Source organism: Suncus etruscus, chromosome 12, assembly GCF_024139225.1.
Source record: "Suncus etruscus isolate mSunEtr1 chromosome 12, mSunEtr1.pri.cur, whole genome shotgun sequence".
Classification (NCBI taxonomy): domain Eukaryota; kingdom Metazoa; phylum Chordata; class Mammalia; order Eulipotyphla; family Soricidae; genus Suncus; species Suncus etruscus.
In genome coordinates, this window is record NC_064859.1 from 6,063,769 (window position 1) to 6,084,700 (window position 20,932).

At 37.4% G+C, this 20,932-nt stretch overlaps 1 protein-coding gene and 1 non-coding gene across 2 annotated transcripts in view; both read right to left on the reverse strand.

The window, feature by feature from the left end:
* Window positions 1-15,217: 15,217 nt before the first annotated feature.
* Window positions 15,218-20,932, reverse strand: part of ENPP3 (ectonucleotide pyrophosphatase/phosphodiesterase 3) — a 158,503-nt gene continuing 152,788 nt past the window's right edge. Inside the window, exon 26 of the mRNA XM_049785172.1 lies at window positions 15,218-15,375. Coding sequence (XP_049641129.1) covers window positions 15,218-15,375 — 158 coding nt within the window. The remainder of the gene's footprint in view (window positions 15,376-20,932) is intronic.
* LOC126024887 (small nucleolar RNA SNORA51) lies at window positions 19,024-19,154 on the reverse strand. Its single transcript, XR_007500976.1, has one exon. It is a non-coding gene; the product is annotated as a small nucleolar RNA SNORA51 (small nucleolar RNA).

Sequence of the window (20,932 nt, forward strand, 5' to 3'; positions counted from 1 at the left end):
AACCATTTGTCTTGATCCTTCTTACAATGCTATTTTTAATTGCATTTATCTCTTTTTTTTTTTTTTTTTTTTGGTTTTTGGGCCACACCCAGTAACGCTCAGGGGTTACTCCTGGCTATGCGCTCAGAAGTCGCTCCTGGCTTGGGGGACCATATGGGACGCCGGGGGATCGAACCGCGGTCCGTCTCCTAGGCTAGCGCAGGTAAGGCAGGCACCTTACCTCCAGCGCCACCGCCCGGCCCCGCATTTATCTCTTTTTATTTATTTGTTTTAACTTTTGGGTCAGACACAGATATGATCAGAAATTACTCCTGGTGATGTGTGACTCCACCCAGGATACTACGTGTATCTTTACCTGCAAGACCCCTCCCATTCTTGGAAGGGGTCTTAGGAAGGTTAGATAAGGCCTTTGACCCAAGGAATTAAGGTCTTTTGCCAGGATGAGGTTGGAGGAGACATGGATGAAAGAAGTTAAGACCCAGGGCTAGCTAAGAATGGCAAGTGCTTAAAGAGGTTTATGATATAGACCACACAGATGTTGGCCAGGGCAATAAAGATTTATCTCTTATGAAGCCTGTCTGAGTGAGTCTGATTCCTGCCGCGACCAACTAAAGATGATGACCCGCCGGTTAATGGGGGTTGGAGCCAGGTGGCCGGGGCCTAAGGACAAAGGCCTTCATCTCCATCCAAGCCCATCATAGGGCTGCTTTACTACAGTGATGCCCAGGGAATATATGGGATATCTGGATTCTAATCTAAGTCTGATCATGCCAGATAAGTTGCCTACCCACTGTATTAACTCTCCAAATTTGCCTCCAATTTGGAGGGCAAATGGCTTTTGGGCCACACCTCGTGATGTACAAGGGTTACTCCTAACTGTACTCTGCACTCTTGGCAGGCTCATATAGGGAACCATATGGAATGCCAGAGATCTTCAGTGGCATGTAAAGAAGAACCTTGTTCACTCTATTCCCTCCATCCCTCTCTTTAATATATATAATTTATTATTATTTTAATTTTTAATTGTATTGTGGTCAAAGTGATTACAATTATTTTACAGGAATATTTAAGGCACAGAGTGACAATGAATGAGGGGCATTCCTACCACTAGTGTTGTCTTCCCTCCACCCCTGTTCCCAGCATGCATCTCATATCTCCCGCCTTTACCCCCCATAATGCTAGTGCTCTATATGCTATCTTCTGTTGTTTTTATTTTCCTACTAGAATAAAGCTTCTCAAGTAGGCATCATTGTTAAGATTGTTCACATTGATAATCCAAAGCCCCTAGAACAGTGCCTAAAACATGGTAGAAACGAAAAAAACATTACCTGAATATAGAATGGGAAGATTAAGACCTGTAGTGGAATGATGAAGAAAGGTAGTTTCTTTCAGAGTCTAAGGGAGAGTAAGAAAGAAAAAAATTACACATCAAATAATTAAGTATTTTCATTTTTAATTAAAGAACCATGGTTTACAGTTATTAATAGTTGAGTTTACAGTCATATAATATTCAACACCAACCCCATCATCAGTGTCAACATCCATCACTACTGTTCCCATAATTCATCATCCTCCATCCCCAACTGACCACACCCCCACTCCTCACCTGCCATTAAAGTTTGGTGGTTTCAGCTTAGATCTTAGATCTTCAGTGTTGTTGATTCTGCACTTTGGATGTATAGCTTTATCATTTCTCCACGTGCCCAAAATGTTTGTTCATTAGTTGAGAAACTCCTTAACTTTTATGTATGAATCTAACATATAAATTTTAATTATAAATTGGAAATGCTAGTTAAGGATGGAATTTCCTGGGGCCAGAGATAGATATAGGTTAGCAGGTAGGCCCAATATCTTGTTTGGGGCTGACACAGGTTCTTCCCTGGCACTGAATATGTCCCATGAGCTCCACCAGAAGTGATTCCTGAGCTCATAGACAAGAGTACCTCAGTATCTGAGTACCATCAGGTATAATCCCCAAAACAAAACAAAAAGATAAAATAAAATCTCTACTCAAAATATGTAATTGTCTCTTTTTTTTGAGGCAAGGTCTCAAGATATGGAGAAAATATAGTAATCTGTTGCCAGTTCTAGCCACAGTGATCAATTCATTTCTAAGTTTTCAGTGTCCCTAGGAACAAAGTTAACTATGCCAATTCCTCTTTTTCTTTTTTTCCTTAAATTGCTAATGTGACCATAACTTAAAAAATTCTCAGACTTAAGCAATGAATGGGATTATGATAAAGTTTGACCAAATTTAAAGACCAGGCAACCACAAACCATGATGGACAATGTTGTTAATGTAACTACTCATTCTGGCAGGAAATTTTGAATGCAAAGCCCCAAATCACAAGGCAAAAACCAATTTGACACAACCCACAAATTTGAGTCATCAAGATTATGCTGAAACCCAAGTAAAATGGAAATGATTTTAGTTAAACAGAGGTTCTTTCTATATGGTTGGGAGATGGGGATGCTACAAAGCTACAATATTTACTGTAAACATTATATGTCTAGTATATTCTTGAGTCTGAAGCTCTCAGAGGAAGGTATTAAATGATTCTTATTTTATTGATGATGTCCTAAAGACTTAAAATAATCTGCTCCAGGCTTGAAACATGGCTAGAAACTCAGAATTTAAACCCTAGTGTCTGTAATGTTGGAATTCATATTCTGTAGTTTACTACCACTTCCTAACACTCAAATGAAAAATAGATAATTTCTTCAAAAACTATTATAAATACCAATCGCAGTTAACACATTTTAGACAGAACACTGTTATCCATGGGAAACATTTCTTCTTCTTCTTTTTTTTTTTTTTTTGGTGGGGGGAGACACATCTGGTTGTGCTCAGGAGCTACTCATGGCTCTGCACTCCGAAATTACTACAGGCAGGCTCACAGAATTATATGGAATGCCAGAGATCAAACCTGCTGTGCTAAAGAGTTCTGGCCCCTCAAGTTTTCTTATTTTATAGGAATATTAAAATAGCTCAAGTTCTTTACTCATTCTGATGCCAGAGCAACAGTGCAGTAGGTAGGCCACTAGCCTTGCTTATAGCTGACCTGGATTCCATACCTGGTATCCTATATGTTCCTCTGAACACTGACAGGAGTTATTCCTGATTATAGAACCAGGAATAACCCATGAGCATCACCAGGTGTGACCCAAAGACAAACAAAAATATTTACTCATTTTCTAGTGATATGGCATTCTACTGTCATGGTTTCTAAAGAGATGGACTAGATAGGGTGATGGAGATGGCTTCTTGGTATAGCACTGACTTGCAGGTAAGAAGCTATGCATTCAAATCCAGAATGTGATGGTTGTATATCCAAAATACATTATGAACAAATACACAGTATAAAGTGACAAGGACTCTTTTCATTCTTCCCAATCTATCACTCTCCTTATTTTTCTGATCAGAATGATCTGGGCCACCCTAGAACCCTGGCAATGGGACCGATTCTTTTATGTAAATTCCCTACTTATTGCTAGATGTAATCCAGGTGACACTTGTTATAAGGATCTTTGACACTACAACAAAGTGTGTGGTACCTTAAATGTCTATTTTGTTTCGTTTTGGTTCTTTGAAGCCACATCTAGTAATGCTCAGGGGTTACTCCTAGCTTTGCACTCAGGAATCATTCCTGGTAGGTTGATGGTACCATATAGAATATGGGGAATCTACCCAGGTCAACTGCATACAAGGAAAATGCTGTACTAGCTGTACTATTGCTCCTGACCCTTAAAAGTATGTTTTAAACAGGACATAATCTGTTTTGTAAACATATTTTAAACAGACCATTATTCATTGCAGCAACTTAGATGCCCAACAACAGATGAGTGGGTCATGAAAATATCATATATATGTATATATATATACACACAATGAAAACTGCACAACTATAAGAAGTTATGAAATAAGGCAATTTGTTGTATTTCTTAGACCTATGGATCTTTTATTTACCCTTAGAGGAACAGACTACTTAGAATAAAATAAAAGTCAGTCCAGGGGCCGGGCGGTGGCACTGGAGGTAAGGTGCCTGCCTTGCCTGCGCTAGCCTAGGACGGACCGCGGTTCGATCCCCCGGCGTCCCATATGGTCCCCCAAGAAGCCAGGAGCAACTTCTGAGCGCATAGCCAGGAGTAACCCCTGAGCGTCACAGGGTGTGACTCAAAAACCAAAAAAAAAAAAAAAAAAAAAGTCAGTCCAGCTCAGTCCAGACTTATACTTTACACTTACAGGTTGTTGTATAGCTGTCTTTGTGCTTTAGATTTGGGATAAACCAGAATTGCATAAATTCTGTCATTGGAAGGCTGAGGTTTGTTCCTGTCTGAAAGGTTGCTCAAGCGTGACTCCACTGATTGAGGGAGTGATTGTGGTCTGCACAGGGTGCTGTGTAAAGAGGAAGTCGTTTCTTCCAACAGCCCTTGTTTGTGTTTTTGAAAAAAGCTTCAGCTTATGTCCTATTTCCATTCCCAGGCCAAGTCCTTCCAAAGTAAACAGATGACAAAGAGTGATGATGGGGTAGTGGTGATGCAGGGGTGGAGGTGGAGGTGGAGGATGGAAAGAGATTTCTCTAAGAAAAGAGGATTTTCAAAGAAACAAAAAAATTGGAAACAAACTCATGTCAAAACCAGATGGGATTTATTTATATGTTCTTCTAGCATGCCAGGAGCAACTTCTGAGCGCCACCACGTGTGACCCAAAAACAAACGAATAAAAAACCCCAAACAAAACCAGATGGGATTTATAATATCAAGAACAGTCCAGTCTATACGTTTTAAATACAGGTTTATAGAAATTCCCTTGAATTTACTCTAGAATGATTAAATATTGACATGCATTCTTGCAGCAAATCTCAGATAAATTAATCACTAAAAATGAATATCTGGCTCATCAGTAAGTACACATCTTTATCCTACCTACTTCCACCCATTTACTTTTATTTGCTCAGAAAACTCATTTATGAACAGATTCTGATTTCCTTTAATCGCAAAAAGGGTACTACAAGTTCTGAAAGTTAAAAAAAGAAGAGCCAGGAAAATGAAACAAATGCACTGAGAAAATTAAGTTCCAGAATTTTAACTAAATATGAAAAAATAGATCAGCTTTGAAAATTTCTCTTTCTTCCAAGTCTATGTCCAAGACCTCAGCTGACCTTACTTGGATTAGAATGTTTGATTTAGGGCCCGGAGAGATAGCACAGTGGCGTTGGCCTTGCTAGCAGCTGATCCAGGACCAAAGGTGGCTGGTTCGAATCCCGGTGTCCTATACGGTCCACCATGCCTGCCAGGAGTGATTTCTGAGCAGACAACCAGAAGTAACCCCTGAGCACCGCCGGGTGTGGCCCAAAAACCAAAAAAAAAAAAAAAAAGAATGTTTGATTTATACAAATGAAAATGAATTATAATTCTTGATTCAGTAACATTAAACCTCATAAAAACTATACCTTACTACCAAAATACATACAAATTTTTAAAAGTAATAGTATATGTCACCCCTCTCTTTGAAACCAACAATGTTAGATGAAATTTATCATTGATATCAAAAGTACTTGCCAAGATTTTAGTTCCTCACATATTGACATTTTATGACAGCAGAATGAGAGAAAAGATTATTTTGTCACCTAAGATGATTTTGTTCTATTGTCCAAAATAAAAATACAAATACTGACAAAACTTGAAAATATATCAAAAGACTGTAGATGCTAAAATAGATTCTTATACACTCGGAGGTCTCCATTAACTCTCAATTATACATTACTTGGGCGCTAATCTGTTAAAAAAAATTGCCCATTTATTAAAAACTAAGCTATCGAGGACAGCCCACACTGTATTTCCTTCCAGAAGTCTCTGGCAGCTATGATCAATATTCAGAGTTCTCCACCATATCTGCACAAGTGGCCAATGTCATAGACTCATCTAACTCTTGAAAAAGAGGCCCAACTAGTAGGAAACAACTCATGGACATCCCTGCCTGGTAGCTGATTGCACTGGGGCTCTTCATAGTGCTCTTCTGAATCACACTGTTGCCATAGAGCTCAGCAGTGAAGTTCAACAGGCCCTCACATTTGTGGACTGCACAGCCACACTAAACATACTCACACAATACCTCCATAATTTTAATACTGATTTACTAATAGGAATACACCAAATTTCATTTGAAATGACCAATAGAAGCCTCAGAACCTCAAAACATAAAATGAACAATGCTCAATTGGCAATATACAATTTTATAGACTTTCAGACAGTGACAAAAATATGACAATGTTTACACATTTTCTTATTATTTTATATTTTTTCTATAATTTCTTTTTTTCTATAATTTGGTTACAATTTAATTGTACCAAGCAATACTAAGTAAATTATTTGTACCTGCCAAGGGGCAACTTCAAGGATGTTGAAAAACTGATGACTAGAGTGGAGGGAATGTTACATTGGTGGTGAGATTGTAGTTGGAATATTGAATGCCAGAAATAACTATAGTATGAACAACTCTGTAAACCAGTGTCTAAAATAGAAAATTTAATTTAAAAAAATTTAAGCTGTCATTTTCTTTCATGTTCCATTAAGTTATATTTTATAATACAAATATTTCTAAACTTTCTAATAATTTGAAATTTCATTCAGAAGAAACATCATTTGTATCTGAATGAAAGTAATATGGATTGCTCTTTTCCGAGTCTCCTATTTAAATACTCTATCCAGAAGATTAGTATACTCAGGAGTCATAGGTTAATAGAATTTGATTTTTATAATTATTAAACAACCAAAGAAGATTATAATGATATACAGATGCATGGATGTGTCTATGAGGACCTACCATATTAAAAGCTGACCATGCTTTAATTACATAATCAAGCAATCACACTTCTTGATATTTTTTAAATAGTTTTCAAAAAAATGAACTAACAAGCCTGCTAAGACCTTTTTGTAAAAGTAAATATAGAAATGATAAACCAGAAATTATAGACATTAATTCTTTACATAATGAAGATAAAAATTAAAAAGGCTAAGGGGCTGGAGAGATAGCACAGCAGGAGGGCGTTTGTCTTGCATCCAGCCAACCTAAGAGGAACTTGATTCGATTCTTAGCACTCAGATGATCTCCCAGCCTGCCAGGGGTAATTTCTGAGTGCAGAGCCAGTAGTAACTCCTGAGCATGGCCAGATGTGGCCCAGAAACCAATCAATCAATCAATAAATTAAAAAATAAATAAAAAGAGCTGGTCAAATATAGGAAACCTTTCTTCTGGATGTGTTTCTATCTAATTTTAACTTTTGAAAACATGTTCTAAATAAATAAATAAATAAGACTGATATAGCATGAATGGATAATCATCTAAATGAAAATAAACAGAAATAAATACAACTACTTTATTTTAAAGACTAATATAACTGAAAAGGAGAAGTAAATCTAAGTAATTTTGGAATAAAGGATTCTGACTATTAATTCTTAACCTGGTAACTGAGAGAATTGAAAATCTTTCTCTTTTATTTTAAATTTTTATTTTATGAAGACAAAGGTGCAAAGAGAGAGGACAAGGTGAAGTTACAGTGAGAAGACAATCACCCATAAACAGAATTCTCATTTTCAACCAAAAAACATTAAGAAAAAGAAACACATGCACAATTACTTTGTCCCTCAAGTCCCCAGATTGTAGTACATTATAACATTTCTTAGCAGCACACAAAATTTATGTAACTCCTTTAACATTAAAGGTTATAGTATTGTTGAAACAGTTGATCATAATACATTATTTTATTAAGGATGAGTCAAAGGAGCACAGCAAAGAAGGTGTTAAAGTGACAATTGTTTGCATAGGCCCAGCAAAATATAGGGACATGGAAAGGAAAAGCCTTGGCCTAAATACAAGAAGACCTTATCCCTGAAGTTTTCTGGCATAAGACCAACTCTAGGCTTCAGACATATGAGATTGTCCAACCCAAGTCATTGTCAATAGTGCCAATACTCTTATTTTTCACACAGTCACTGTTGTTGGTGTCAGGTTTCTGTAGCTAAGAATCCTGGAATATGTCCATATTCTACATCAAAGTCAGGATGGTGTGGAGCGTCCTTTAGTTTCACCTCACAATTAGAGGGTGATGCTGAGAGCTCGATCCTGAAAGCAGATCGTTGTTGTTGTTAAGTCTTCTGAGTGTTAAGGGAAGTCTCTGTTGAGTAGGTCTATGCCAGAGCAGTGGTAGGGTCTTTCCTGGTAGAGGATTGTTTTCAGGTGATGTAGTACATAACCATGGTTGTTTTGTAGATGGCATCCCTGGTTCAGGGGTAAATGGACAATGCCTGTTCTTCTGAGGCCTAAGCCAGGTCATTATGACAATGTTCAGGGTGCAAGGTCCCACTGCATTACAAGATTTGTGTGCTCCCATCTCTATTAAATAAGAATGTGTTTATGTGTGTGTATGTATGTGTGTGTGTGTGTATATATATATATATTTGAGGCCCCAGGTCGTAGGCCTTTTTCCTAGCTTGGGGGTTCTGGGAGGCTTGGCAGGCCCCAGCCGCACCCCTCTTTTTCCCCTAGACTCCAGACCTATCCTGGGTGCCGGCCAGGTGGCCAGTCAGTAAGTTCCAGGTGGACTTTATAAGGGTCCTCAGGCTTTTCCCCGCTCTCCTTACACTTGGGGAAGGGGCAGGGGGAGGAAGGCGGGCAGATATGTGGCTTCAGTTTCTCTACTTTCTGGTTCTGGAGGCTAGCTCTTGCCAGGCATGGGGTCTGGGGAGGCTCCAGGCTAAAGGCCTTCTTAGCTTAGGGGGTGCTGGGAGGCTTGGCAGGCCCCCAGCCACCCCCTCTTTCTCCACTGGACTCCAGGCCTTCCCTGGGTGCCGGCCCAGATGGCCAGAAGTGGGTGCCAGGTGGACTCTATCAGGGTCCTCAGGCTTTCCCCTCCCTATACGATGGGGGAGGGGCACATGGAGGAGAGAGGGCAGATATTTCACTGGGTTGTGTTGGGGCAGTCACTGGCAATTGGTCTCCATTTTAAAAACCATTTTAAAATATATATACAATATATATTGATAGTATTCTATGCATATATTTTACATATGCATAATATTCATCTTGTATTGTGCCCTTGACACTGCCCTACAATGCTCATTTCTAGTCCTCTACTGCCTCAGTCCCACTTATTATTTCTCCCCATTTACCCTTTTTACCCTCAACAGGTCAAATCACAGACCAAAGTTGTTCACTGAATTTAACACCCCGCCCAACTATTTCAAAATTTCCCCTCTATGTATTTGTTTTGTGTGTCCTTCTCTTTGTTATCTGTTTAATAAGAAAGTCTGTAGAAGTGTCCCTCCATTTAAAGTTTATGTTAGAACCAAGTCAAGGGGATTATTGGACTTGTTCTAGCGTCCCCATAGGCACCAATCATGCCATGTGTCATTGTTCTTCCTTTGCATAGGTATATTAAAATGGGAAATTACTATCTTTTTTAATTTTAAATACATTTATTTAAAGGAAATGAATCACATAGTTGATATAACTGATCATAATACATTTGTTTCAAGATAACCAAAAGCAAAGTTATTTTAAAAATAGAAAATAGAAAGAAAAACTAAAGACAGAAGAGAAAGAAAAGAAGAAAAAGTTCAGTATTCAAAAATAATTTTTGAAAATTATTCTCACAAATGAACTCATTAAACCTTTTTTTAAGGATAAGAGTTAAAGAAATACAGTAAAGAAGATGTGAGAGTGGCAATTGTTGTTTGTATAGACCCAGCAAAATATGGGGAAATAGAAAGGAAAATCCTTGTCCTAAATACAAGGTGGACCTTACTCCTGAAGTACTCTGGCATAACACCAACTCTGGGCTTACCCCTGAGTCATTCTCTGTGGTCTCAGTAAATGTTTTCACACAATCGCTATTGTTGTTGTCAGGTTTCTGTAGTTAGAGATCCTGGTTTCTGTGTGTAACCTACATCCAAGTCAGGATGAAGTGAAGAATCCTCTAGTTTTACCTCACCATTAGAGGGCAATGCAGAGAGCCCTGTCCTGAAAGCTGGTTGTTTTCCCATTTTAATGTGCCTATGCAAAAAAAGAACAATGCCACAAGGTATTACTGGTGCTGAGGTAACAAGTACAACAGTCCCCATAACTTGTTTCTAACATGAACTCTAAACAGAGAGACTTTTCTAACAGAATTTCATATTAAACATATCACACACACACACACACACACACACACACAACAATGGGGGAAATTTTGTTGCTATATAAGAGGGTGGTCAATAAGGGTTATACTGTTAAGGGAATACATCTAAAGAAATGTTCAAAGTAGATATACATGTCCCTTTTAAGTCCTTAGAAATAGTCGGGGGTGGGGAGGTGGTGTAAAATCTGGAGCACCGCTTTGGTCTGTGATTTGGCCTTATGGAGTTTGAAAAACAGCTCCCAGTAGTCCCATGTCAGGAAATATACTTGAGCAGAGGACTTCTCAGAAGCCGAGTCTGGTAGCAAGGAAAGGTCGCAGGGGTCCTCAAACTTTAAACAGGGGCCAGTTCACTGTCCTTCAGACTGTTGGAGGGCCAGATTATAGTAAAAACAAAAATTATGAACAAATTTCTATGCACACTGCATATATCTTATTTAGAAGTGAAGAAACAAAATGGGAATAAATACAATATGTGGCCCGCGGGCCTTAGTTTGAAGACCCCTGGAAGGGAAGTTGAGAAAAGGAGGCTGCTAAGAGTAAATCAATAGCAACAGAATATTGGTTTCTTTTTGGATTGAGAGTTTATCTTTTCACTTTGGGAGTTGGTTGGCAGCTGGCTTGAACGGGGATAATGACCTGCTTCATGAGGAGCCAAGAACTGAAGGTAAAAAGGGTTAAAAATGGGGTAATAGGTGGGGGTGAAGGAGTGAAGGACTATAAACAACCTTGTAAGGTGATGGGCAAAGGGGGAAGGACAGTATACAACATAGGTATTCTGTATATTGCTAATGTACATTAAAAAGACATAGGTATGGCGGACCCATACGCTCATGTGCACACATCATCAGACACTAAGGATCAACCCACGGGTTATACTCAAAAAGCTGACCCAAATAAAATGGGACAGATGCTTAAAAATAAAACAAAGTAAGGAAAAGACAGCAAGTCTGATATAAAAGGTTTCCATTTTCTAGGCCAGTCATGCTTGGTGAGCGTAGTCTATACTCAAGAGAGGCTTCATGGATTACATTGTGTATAGTGCCTTTCAAAAAAAATCATAGTATTAGAGTCTACAAAGCTAAGTAAAATGGTAATGAGCACTTATGTGGAGTCAATACCATGAAATAGGCATATGTCACAGAAGACATTGGACAGACATTGGTATGACAAACACATATACTTATATTGGCATACACTATGTGTTACAGTTAAAAAACTGACCCAGGTGCAATGAGACAGAATGCTTTTTTAAAATAAAAAAGTAAATAAGATAAAATAAATACATAAAACCAATTAGTCTGGTGTAACTGTTTTCCATTTTCTAGACCAATCATGGTTAGTGATGGTAAACTTAACTGAAAAGGCTTCCATAGATTAGATTGTGTATAGAGCATTTTTAAAAACAATATTAATTTTCTATGTGATTCTCCAATTGTGTAATTCTGCTATTATGGCTTGCTAAGACGTTTTATATTTCCTTTAATTCCATTTGTATGGATTCTCTCATGTTCTGTAAAAGTTCTTCTTTAAGTTGGTTGATTCGTTTATCTATAATTTCTTGAACTCACTAACTTGTGATTCTTTGATTTCTTTTGCAACGGCCTAAGTGCTTTGGTGAACTTGGAAACTTGCTAGGATTTCTCTCCATATCCCCTGTTGTTAGTGTCTTCCTTAGTTTACCAATATTTTATTTTGCATTTGGTAGTTTGGCTTGGAGTATAAAGCCTTCAGATTACAGCCCTCCTTTGTCACCTGTGGTGTGGGACTGGGTCCTTCTCTGGAGTGTGGGTCTAGGTATGTTTAATGGCTGTGATCGATGAGGTTTGACTCCACGCACAAGTCTCCTCTCTTGCTACCTGCCAGAAGGCATAGGTCCCCTCTTTCTTGCCCAAGAGCAATAAGGTTTCTCCTCTCCCTCTACCTATCAGAAGGTGTGGCGGAGGTCGGTGCCAGAGTCAATCGCCCCTCCCCACTACCTGGCAGGCCTGAGGTTCAGCTCCCAGCACCCGCAGCAATGGCAGAGCCGCTCCCCCACTACCTGGCAGGCATGTGCTTCAGATCCCGGCGGCGGCAGCAATCTGCCGGATCACAAATTATAACAAACACTAATACTGAAATAAGTTGAGAATTATGAGAATTAGCAAAATGTTGCATAGAAATATGAAGCATTTTCTGCTGGCAAATGGTGCCGACATATATAACGCAAGGTTGCCACAAAAGTCAAATTACTAAAAAATAAAATGCATCTATGAAGGCAATTAAAACACAATATATCCCGTAAAAACAATTTAGTGAAATTCAGAGAAACCTATAAGCAGTAAAGATGCCACCATTATATGTGCAATTTTTATTTGTATCTATCCAATATTTGTTTCCATTGCAGGTGTCTAAATTTCAATGAAGTGCTGTGTACCAAGGGAACACTGGAGAAATTCTCTCTCTATACAGGCGATTAAGACATTTCCCATACTGTTAGACATGATTGCTAATTTGTACAGCATCTCCCTGCCACTCTGCATTGTATATACTTCAATGTATATATTTTTAACCTAAATTCTACAAGCAGAGAAATGTGTAAAATATACCAGAGATATCCAGTCAAACATTTAATTATAATTAACTGTGATGATTTCATTGAAAATATATTAGAAAAAATTGAAGCTTCAGAAGTTGGAGACATTGTGCAGTGCTTAGGGCACTTAACTTGCAAGTAGCCAACCTGTGTTTCATCTCTAGCATCCTATGGTCTGGTCCCTTAAGTACCATCAGGAATAATTTCCGAGCAGAGCAATGAGTCCCCCTGAGTATCACCAGTGGTAATCCAAAAACCAAACAAAACAAACAACAAAAAAATTGAAGCTTCAATCACAAGATTTGTCATCAACAGTGAACCTCTTTTTTGTATGAACTGGTCTTTATCTCGGAGATAGATCAAAAATACAGGTAACCTGTGCATGCATATGTTCGTACTTATGTACAAATATATTTATACAAACACACTGGGATTTTTGTCCTTTATTTTAGCTACAAAGACACAAAATAAACATTTATCTTCCTCTTTATTAGCTATTAATTTCTACTTCTCTGTACCTGGCTTATTATATTAATCTAGTTTTAATACAGATTTGGTTTATGTGTCAAATTCAACCTTTATCTGACTTTATAAATAAGATTTTACTGGAATACAATAACTTCCATTCCTTTCACATGTTGTTATGATCATATTTTCTTGATGTGATAAAAAATTGCATTCTAGCAAATGAGACTATATGAAAAATTTTATTGTCTGATTTGGGGGCAAATATGTGTTCTTTATTTAACAAAAAAGATATTGAATATATAGTGAGACTTTATTAAAATATTCTACAATTACATATTATAAATCATTGAATGTCTTTCAAGATTTGGTATTTTTAGATCTCTGCTAATACTTTACACATTTATGCAAATAATGTTGCTTATCAGTTTTATAAGTGAAATTTTTTTTTTTTTTTTGGTTTTTGGGCCACATCCGGTGATGCTCAGGGGTTACTCCTGGCTATGTGCTCAGAAGTCGCTCCTGGCTTGGGGGACCATATGGGACGCCGGGGGATCGAACCGCAGTCCGTCCTAGGCTAGTGCAGGCAAGGCAGGCACCTTACCTCTAGCGCCACCGCCCGGCCCCTATAAGTGAAATTATTAAAGTTGATGTTTACATCAATAAAACATTTCTATTTGTAAATGTAAATTTTTCCACAATATTTCTGTATAATTGATTCTTTTTTCTTTTGGTAATGTAATGCAAAAAATATAATAAAGTATTATAGGTAATATAAAAATGTAATGCTAAGACTGGAGTGATAGTACATCAGGTAGAGCATTTTTCTTGCAGTGGGCTGACAGTTTCAATCCCCAGCATCCCATATGGTATCCTGCCAGGGAGTGATTCCTGAATACAAAGTCAGGAATTAGCCCTGAGCGTCATCAAGTGTAAACCCAAATCAAACAAAAAAGCAATGAATTGTAATCTGTGCAAAAACAAAAGATAGCTTTAAAATAGTACATAATTAAAAAAATTAAAGAGAAGGTGCAAAAATTCATGAATACACTGGTCTTGTTATTGAAAACTCTGCAGAGTCTTGAGAGGTGGTTGGCAGCTACACTCAGAAACCATAGTTGCTGCCAACCCAATGGTCCAACTTCACTGTTCCACCACTAATCTAGGCAGAGACACCTAACTAACTAGGAAGGAAGGAAGGAAGGAAGGAAGGAAGGAAGGAAGGAAGGAAGGAAGGAAGGAAGGAAGGAAGGAAGGAAGGAAGGAAGGAAGGAAGGAAGGAAGGAAGGAAGGAAGGAAGGAAGGAAGGAAGGAAGGAAGGAAGGAAGGAAGGAAGGAAGGAAGGAAGGAAGGAAGGAAGGAAATGAACGAAAGACTCCAAATATGCTGGTTTGGGGGCTAAAAACTAGGGTCTTCTCAGACCAGAGCTTGTACTTCTGGAAACCCCAGCAGCCACACCCACACCCTACAGACACTGCCATGTAAACTCATTGGTCCAGCTCCACATATCCTGGAATTTCTGGAGCAAGTGATCACATGTGCAACTGTATGGCACCTCTAAATTCCTCAGTACTGACACCCCTCTAGGAACACACCAAATTAGATATGAAAGTAATGTAGAATCTACCTAAGCTCAACAAACAAAAAATACAGAATTTCAACTAGCAATAAAAAGTTTAGTAAACCTTCAGTCAACGTTTTAATGATTCCAAGCAAGATATAACAATTTTAACACATTTTTTATTATTAAAGTTCTTCAATAATTTCATTACATTTAGTTGTAACAAGCAATATATAGTAAGTTAATCTGTTTCTGAAAAGGCGGTGGGTTTTGGGGTAGGCAGGAAAGTGGAACAACAGTGAAAAAATGAAAGAAAAGGGAATAAAGAATTTTAGGCAACATAGTTTTTAGATGAATTAAGGGAAAATATAGAAAACTTTATTTTATGATTCTTCAATTAAAAATTTACATTTTTCCCATGTTGCTTTATATAGTGAGTTAAATAATAGTTTCAAATGTGGGCAAATATGTCTTCAGTTGCAAAATTTCAGAGACAGGTTGTTTCCTTTCCTGATAAAAATTAAGTCCTGTAAGAAGTTCCACATCACGAACTCTAGTAACGTGAGTTTTTAATCTTTCTTCAATCCAAGCATCTCCTGAAGTAAAATCCTGGAAATGATAAACAAAACACTGTTGTTTACTACAGGGTACGTCTTTTCATGAACAGAAAGATCTTTCATTATTTAGTTGTCTTTTCTCTGTGATCTTTTTACTGTAAGCCTTAATTTCATATAATTATACTGTTACTTATTAAAGAGCAAATATTTTGGTTATCCTATAATAGACAACCACATAATCATAGTTTACCTATTTTATATGTTTTACAGATAAAAATTAAAAAACAACAGCTGTACATGTAAATCCAAGTTCTTTCCTACTGCTCACAGCCAATCATTATTACACAAATATGAATCGTCAGTATATTAAAACATTTGCTGCACACAGTATAATCAAAATATCTGTGATTTTGAAATTTATAAAAATCATCTTACACAGGGAATTTTTATATTTATTTTGTAATGTAATCAATGTACAATACTATTAATAGTATATATAGTACTATAACCTATAATTTATCATCTATCCATAGTTATATATAGTGAATTCCTTTGCTTATAGACATACTTTGTTATGTATCTTTTTATCACTATATTGATAGGTTTTCTCATTTAGTTAATTTTTATTTAGTATGTTATTCATTTGTTATTATTTATCATTCATTACCATTCATTTGTTATTTAAAATAAAATAGGTTAACTAGCACAAAAAATATGAACAATACACATAAGATAGTTGCTCTAAGTATACTTCTGCATCCCACTAAGATAGAAGTGAGATGATGTGAGATGTGAGATGTATCTGTAGCACAGATACAATTTTTAAGCTAAATTTGAATAAATGCCTTTGTTGATTTACACATATATTTTATTTTTTTTCAAACTAGGTTGTTTTTTACTTGAATAAATTTTCATTTATTAATTTTTAATAATATTGTATTTAAACAACTTGATTACAAACATGACTGTGATTGGGTTTCAGTCATGTAAAGAACACCCCCCATCACCAGTGCAACATTCCCATCACCAATGTCCCAAATATCCCTCCTGCATCACACCCCCGCCTGTACTCTAGATAGGCTTTCTATTTCTCTCATATATTCTCTTTGTTAGGATAGTTCTCAATGTAGTTATTTGTCTAACTAAACTCACCACTCTTTGGTTGGTGAGCTTCATGTCATGAACTGAAACTTCCAGCCCTCCTCTCTTTGTCTCTGAAAATTATTGCAAGAGTGTCTTTCATTTTTCTTAAAATCCATAGATGAGTGAGACCATTCTGCATATTTCTCTCTCTGACTTATTTTCCTCAGCATAATAAATTCCATATAAGTCCATATATAGAAAATTTTCATGACTTCGTCTCTCCTGGTGGCTGCATAATATTCCATTGTATATATGTACCACTGTTTTTTTTTAGCCATTCAGCTGTTGAGGGGTATCTTGGTTGTTTCCAGAGTCTTGCTATGGTAAATAGTGCTGCAATAAATATAGGTGTAAGGAAGGGATTTTTGTGTTGTATTTTTTTCTAGGAGTGGTATAGCTGGATCATATGGGAGCTCAATTTCCAGTGTTTGGAGGAATCTCCATATCGCTTTCCATAAAGATTGGACTAGACGGCCGTCTAGTCCACCAGCAGTGAATAAGAGTTCCTTTCTTCCCACATCCCTGCCAACACTGCTTGTTCTCATTCTTTGTGATGTGTGCCAATATCTGTGGTGTGAGGTGGTATCTCACAGTTGTTTTGATTTGCATCTCCCCGATGATTAGTGATGTGGAGCATTTTTTCATGTGCCTTTTGGCCATTTGTATTTCTATTTTGTCAAATTGTCTGTCCATTTCTTCTCCCCATTTTTGATGGGATTAGATGTTTTTTCTTGTAAAGTTCTGTCAGTGCCTTGTCTATTTTGGATATTGACCCCTTATCTGATGGGTATTGGGTGAATAGTTTTTCCCTCTCAGTGGGTGGCTCTTGTATCCTGAGCACTATTTCCTTTGAGGTGCAGAAGCTTCTCAGCTTAATGTATTCCCATTTGTTAATTTCTGCTTTCATTTGTTTGGAAAGTGCCGTTTTGTCCTTGAAGATGCCTTTAGTCTCAATGTCATGGAGTGTTTTACCTACGTGTTGTTCTATATACCTTATGGTTCCAGGTCTGATATCAAGGTCTTTAATCCATTTAGATTTTACCTTTGTACATGATGTTAGCTAGGGGTCTATGTTTAATTTTTTGCAAGTGGCTAGCCAGTTGTGCCAACACCACTTGTTGAAGAGGCTTTCTTTGCTCCGTTTAGGATGTCTTTCTCCTTTATCAAAAATTAGGCAACTGTATATCTGGGGAACATTATCTGAGTACTCAAACTTATTCCACTGACCTGAGGGTCTGTCTTTATTCCAATACCATAATGTTTATTTTGGGTTTTATTGTTTTGTTTTTGTTTTTGTTTTTCGGGCCACACCCTTTTGATGCTCAGGGGTTACTCCTGGCTAAGCGCACAGAAATTGCCCCTGGCTTGGGGGACCATATGGGACGCCGGGGGATTGAACCACGGTCTTTCCTTGGATAGCGCTTGCAAGGCAGACACCTTACCTCTAGCGCCACCTTGCCGGCCCTCATAATGTTTTGATAACTATTGCTTTATAATACAGTTTAAAGTTAGGGAAAGTAATGCCTCCCATATTCTTTTTTCAAAGGATTGCTTTAGCTATTCAAGGGTGTTTATTGTTCCAAATGAATTTCAAAAGTGCCTGATCCACTTCTTTGAAGAATGTCATGGGTATCTTTAGAGGGATTGCATTAAATCTATACAATGCTTTGGGGAGTATTGCCATTTTAATGATGTTAATCCTACCAATCCATGAGCAGTGTATGTGTTTCCATTTCTGTCTGTCCTCTCTAATTTCTTGGAGCAGTGTTTTATAGTTTTATTAGTACAGGTCATTCATATTTTTAGTCAAGTTGACTCTAAGATATTTGAGTTTGTGTGGTGCTACTGTGAATGGGGTTGTTTTCTTAATGTCCATTTCTTCCCTATTATTATTGGTGTATAAAAAGGCCATTGATTTTTGTGTGTTAATTTTGTAGCCTGACTCATTGTTATATGAGTCTATTGTTTCTAGAAGTTTTGGGTTGAGTTTTTTAGGGTTTTCTAAGTAGAGTTTCATGTAATCTGCAAACAATGAGAGCTTGACTTCTTCCTTTCCTATCTGGATTACCTTGATATCTTTTTCTTGCTTAATTGGTATAGCAAGTACTTCCAAAGCTATGGTGAATAGGAGGGGGGGAGAGATGACAGCCTTGTCTTGTGCCAGAATTTAGAAGAAAGGCTTTTAGTTTTCTCCATTGAGGATAATATTTGCCATAGCTTGTGGTAGATGCCCTTAACTATATTGAGAAAGGTTCCTTTCATTCCTGTTTTGCTGAGAGTTTATTTTTTTTATCAAGAATGGGTGTTGGACCCTATCAAATGCTTTCTCTGAATCTATTGATATGACCATGTGTTTTTAGTTTTCTTGTTGTTGATCTTGTGTATTTTTTTATTTAAAAAACTTGAATAAGAAATCCCATTGTATAAGACATATACAAAACACCCAAACTGAGTTAAACTGTAGTGAGTGAAGCAAGATAGGTCAGATTCCTGTGACACTACCCACTTTGACATATTTTGATGATCTAAGCACATGCTTTCTTTTTTTGTCCCCCATTCACAATACAGACCAAGCATAGGGCCTGTGTTGAGGTGTATATGGGGTGCATTTACTGTACCTCCTCTTTCTATACAGTCAGTGTAAAGAGATGTTGTGTATTATGTTGATAGATTTACAGATGTTAAACCATCCTCAAATTTCTGAGATGAAAGCTACTTGATTGTAGTGAATAAGGCATTGGATGCTATATGCCAGGATTTTGTTGAGGATCTTTGCATCTGTGTTCATCAGGGATATTGGTCTGTAATTTTCTTTTTTGGTAGCATCTCTGTCTGGTTTAGGTATCAAGGTGATGTTGGCTTCATAAAAGCTATTTGGAAGTGTTCCGTTTTTTTTGATTTCATGAAAGAGTCTTGCCAGGATTGATAGTAGTTCCTCTTAAAAGGTTTGAAAGAATTCATTAGTGGATCCATCTGGGCCTAGGCTTTTGTTTTGGGCAGACATTTGATTATTGTTTTAATTTCCTCAATAGTGATGGGGGAGTTAGATATGCTACATCCTATTTATTCAAATTTGGAAGGTTATAAGAGTCCAAGAATTTATCCATTTCTTACAGGTTCTCATATTTAGTGGCATAGAGTTTCTCAAAGTAGTTTCTGATTACCCTTTGAATCTGTGCAATATCGGTGGTCATCTCTCCCTTTTCATTTCTAATACGAATGATCAAGTTTCTCTCTCTCTTTGTTAGTTTTTTCAATGGTCTATTAATCTTGTTTATTTTTTTTGAAGAATCAACTTATGCTTTCTTTTATCTTTCGAATTGTTGATTTCTGCTTTCAGCTTTGCTATTTCCTTCTGTCTCCCTATTTTTGGTTCCTTTTGTTGAGCTTTTTCTAACTCTATGAGCTGTGTCATTAAGCTATTCAGGTATGTCCCTTCTTCTTTCCTGATGTGTGCTTGCAAAGCTATAAATTTTCTTCTCAGTACCACTTTTGCTGTGTCTCATAGGTTCTGATAGTTTGTGTCTTTTCTTTTTTTTTTGGTTTTTTTTTTTTTGGGCCACACCCGTTTGACGCTCAGGGGTTACTCCTGGCTATGTGCTCAGAAATCGCCCCTGGCTTGGGTGGACCATATGGGACGCCGGGGGATCGAACCGCGGTCCTTCCTTGGCTAGCGCTTGCAAGGCAGACACCTTACCTCCAGCGCCTACCTACCCGGCCCAATAGTTTGTGTCTTAATTGTCATTTGTTCTCAGGAAAGTTTTGATTTCCTCTTTGATTTCATCTCAGTCCCACTGGTTGTTCAGTGTTAGACTGTTTAATTTCCAGGTGTTATAGTTTTTCTTCTGTGTCCCTTTGTAGTTAACATATAATTTCAGAGCCTTGTGGTCAGAGAGGGTAGCCTGCAAAATTTCCATCTTCTTGATATTATGAAGGTATGTTTTATGTGCCAGCATGTAGTCTATCCTGGAGAATGACCCATATACATTGGAGAAGAATGTGTATCCATGTTCTAGAGTGGAGTGTTCTATTTATACCTACTAGACCTCTATCTTCCATTTCTGTTTTCTGCACACAAGATACATTAATAGTTCTCGCTATAATTGAATTATGTTTCTGTGTATTCAGAATGTCCATTTTGTACTCTGCCCTTTTGCATACTCCTACAAAAGATTATTTTTCTCTTAGCTCTCTCACCCCCTATCATCATTACTCCACATTTACCCTTTTTAACTTAAATACTGTAGAATCCTAAGTCACAGACAATAGTGGTGCCCTGGAGTTAACACCCACCCAACTATTCCAAAAGGCATAGATTGTACACGTATGTCTTTTCAACATTTTATGTGTGTTTTCTTTTCTATAACTCTTGCTGAATATTTTCTTATACGTTGACGATTTCCCTTTTTTTTAAATATTTTTTTCTCTTTGTGAACTGTTCAATAGGGAATTT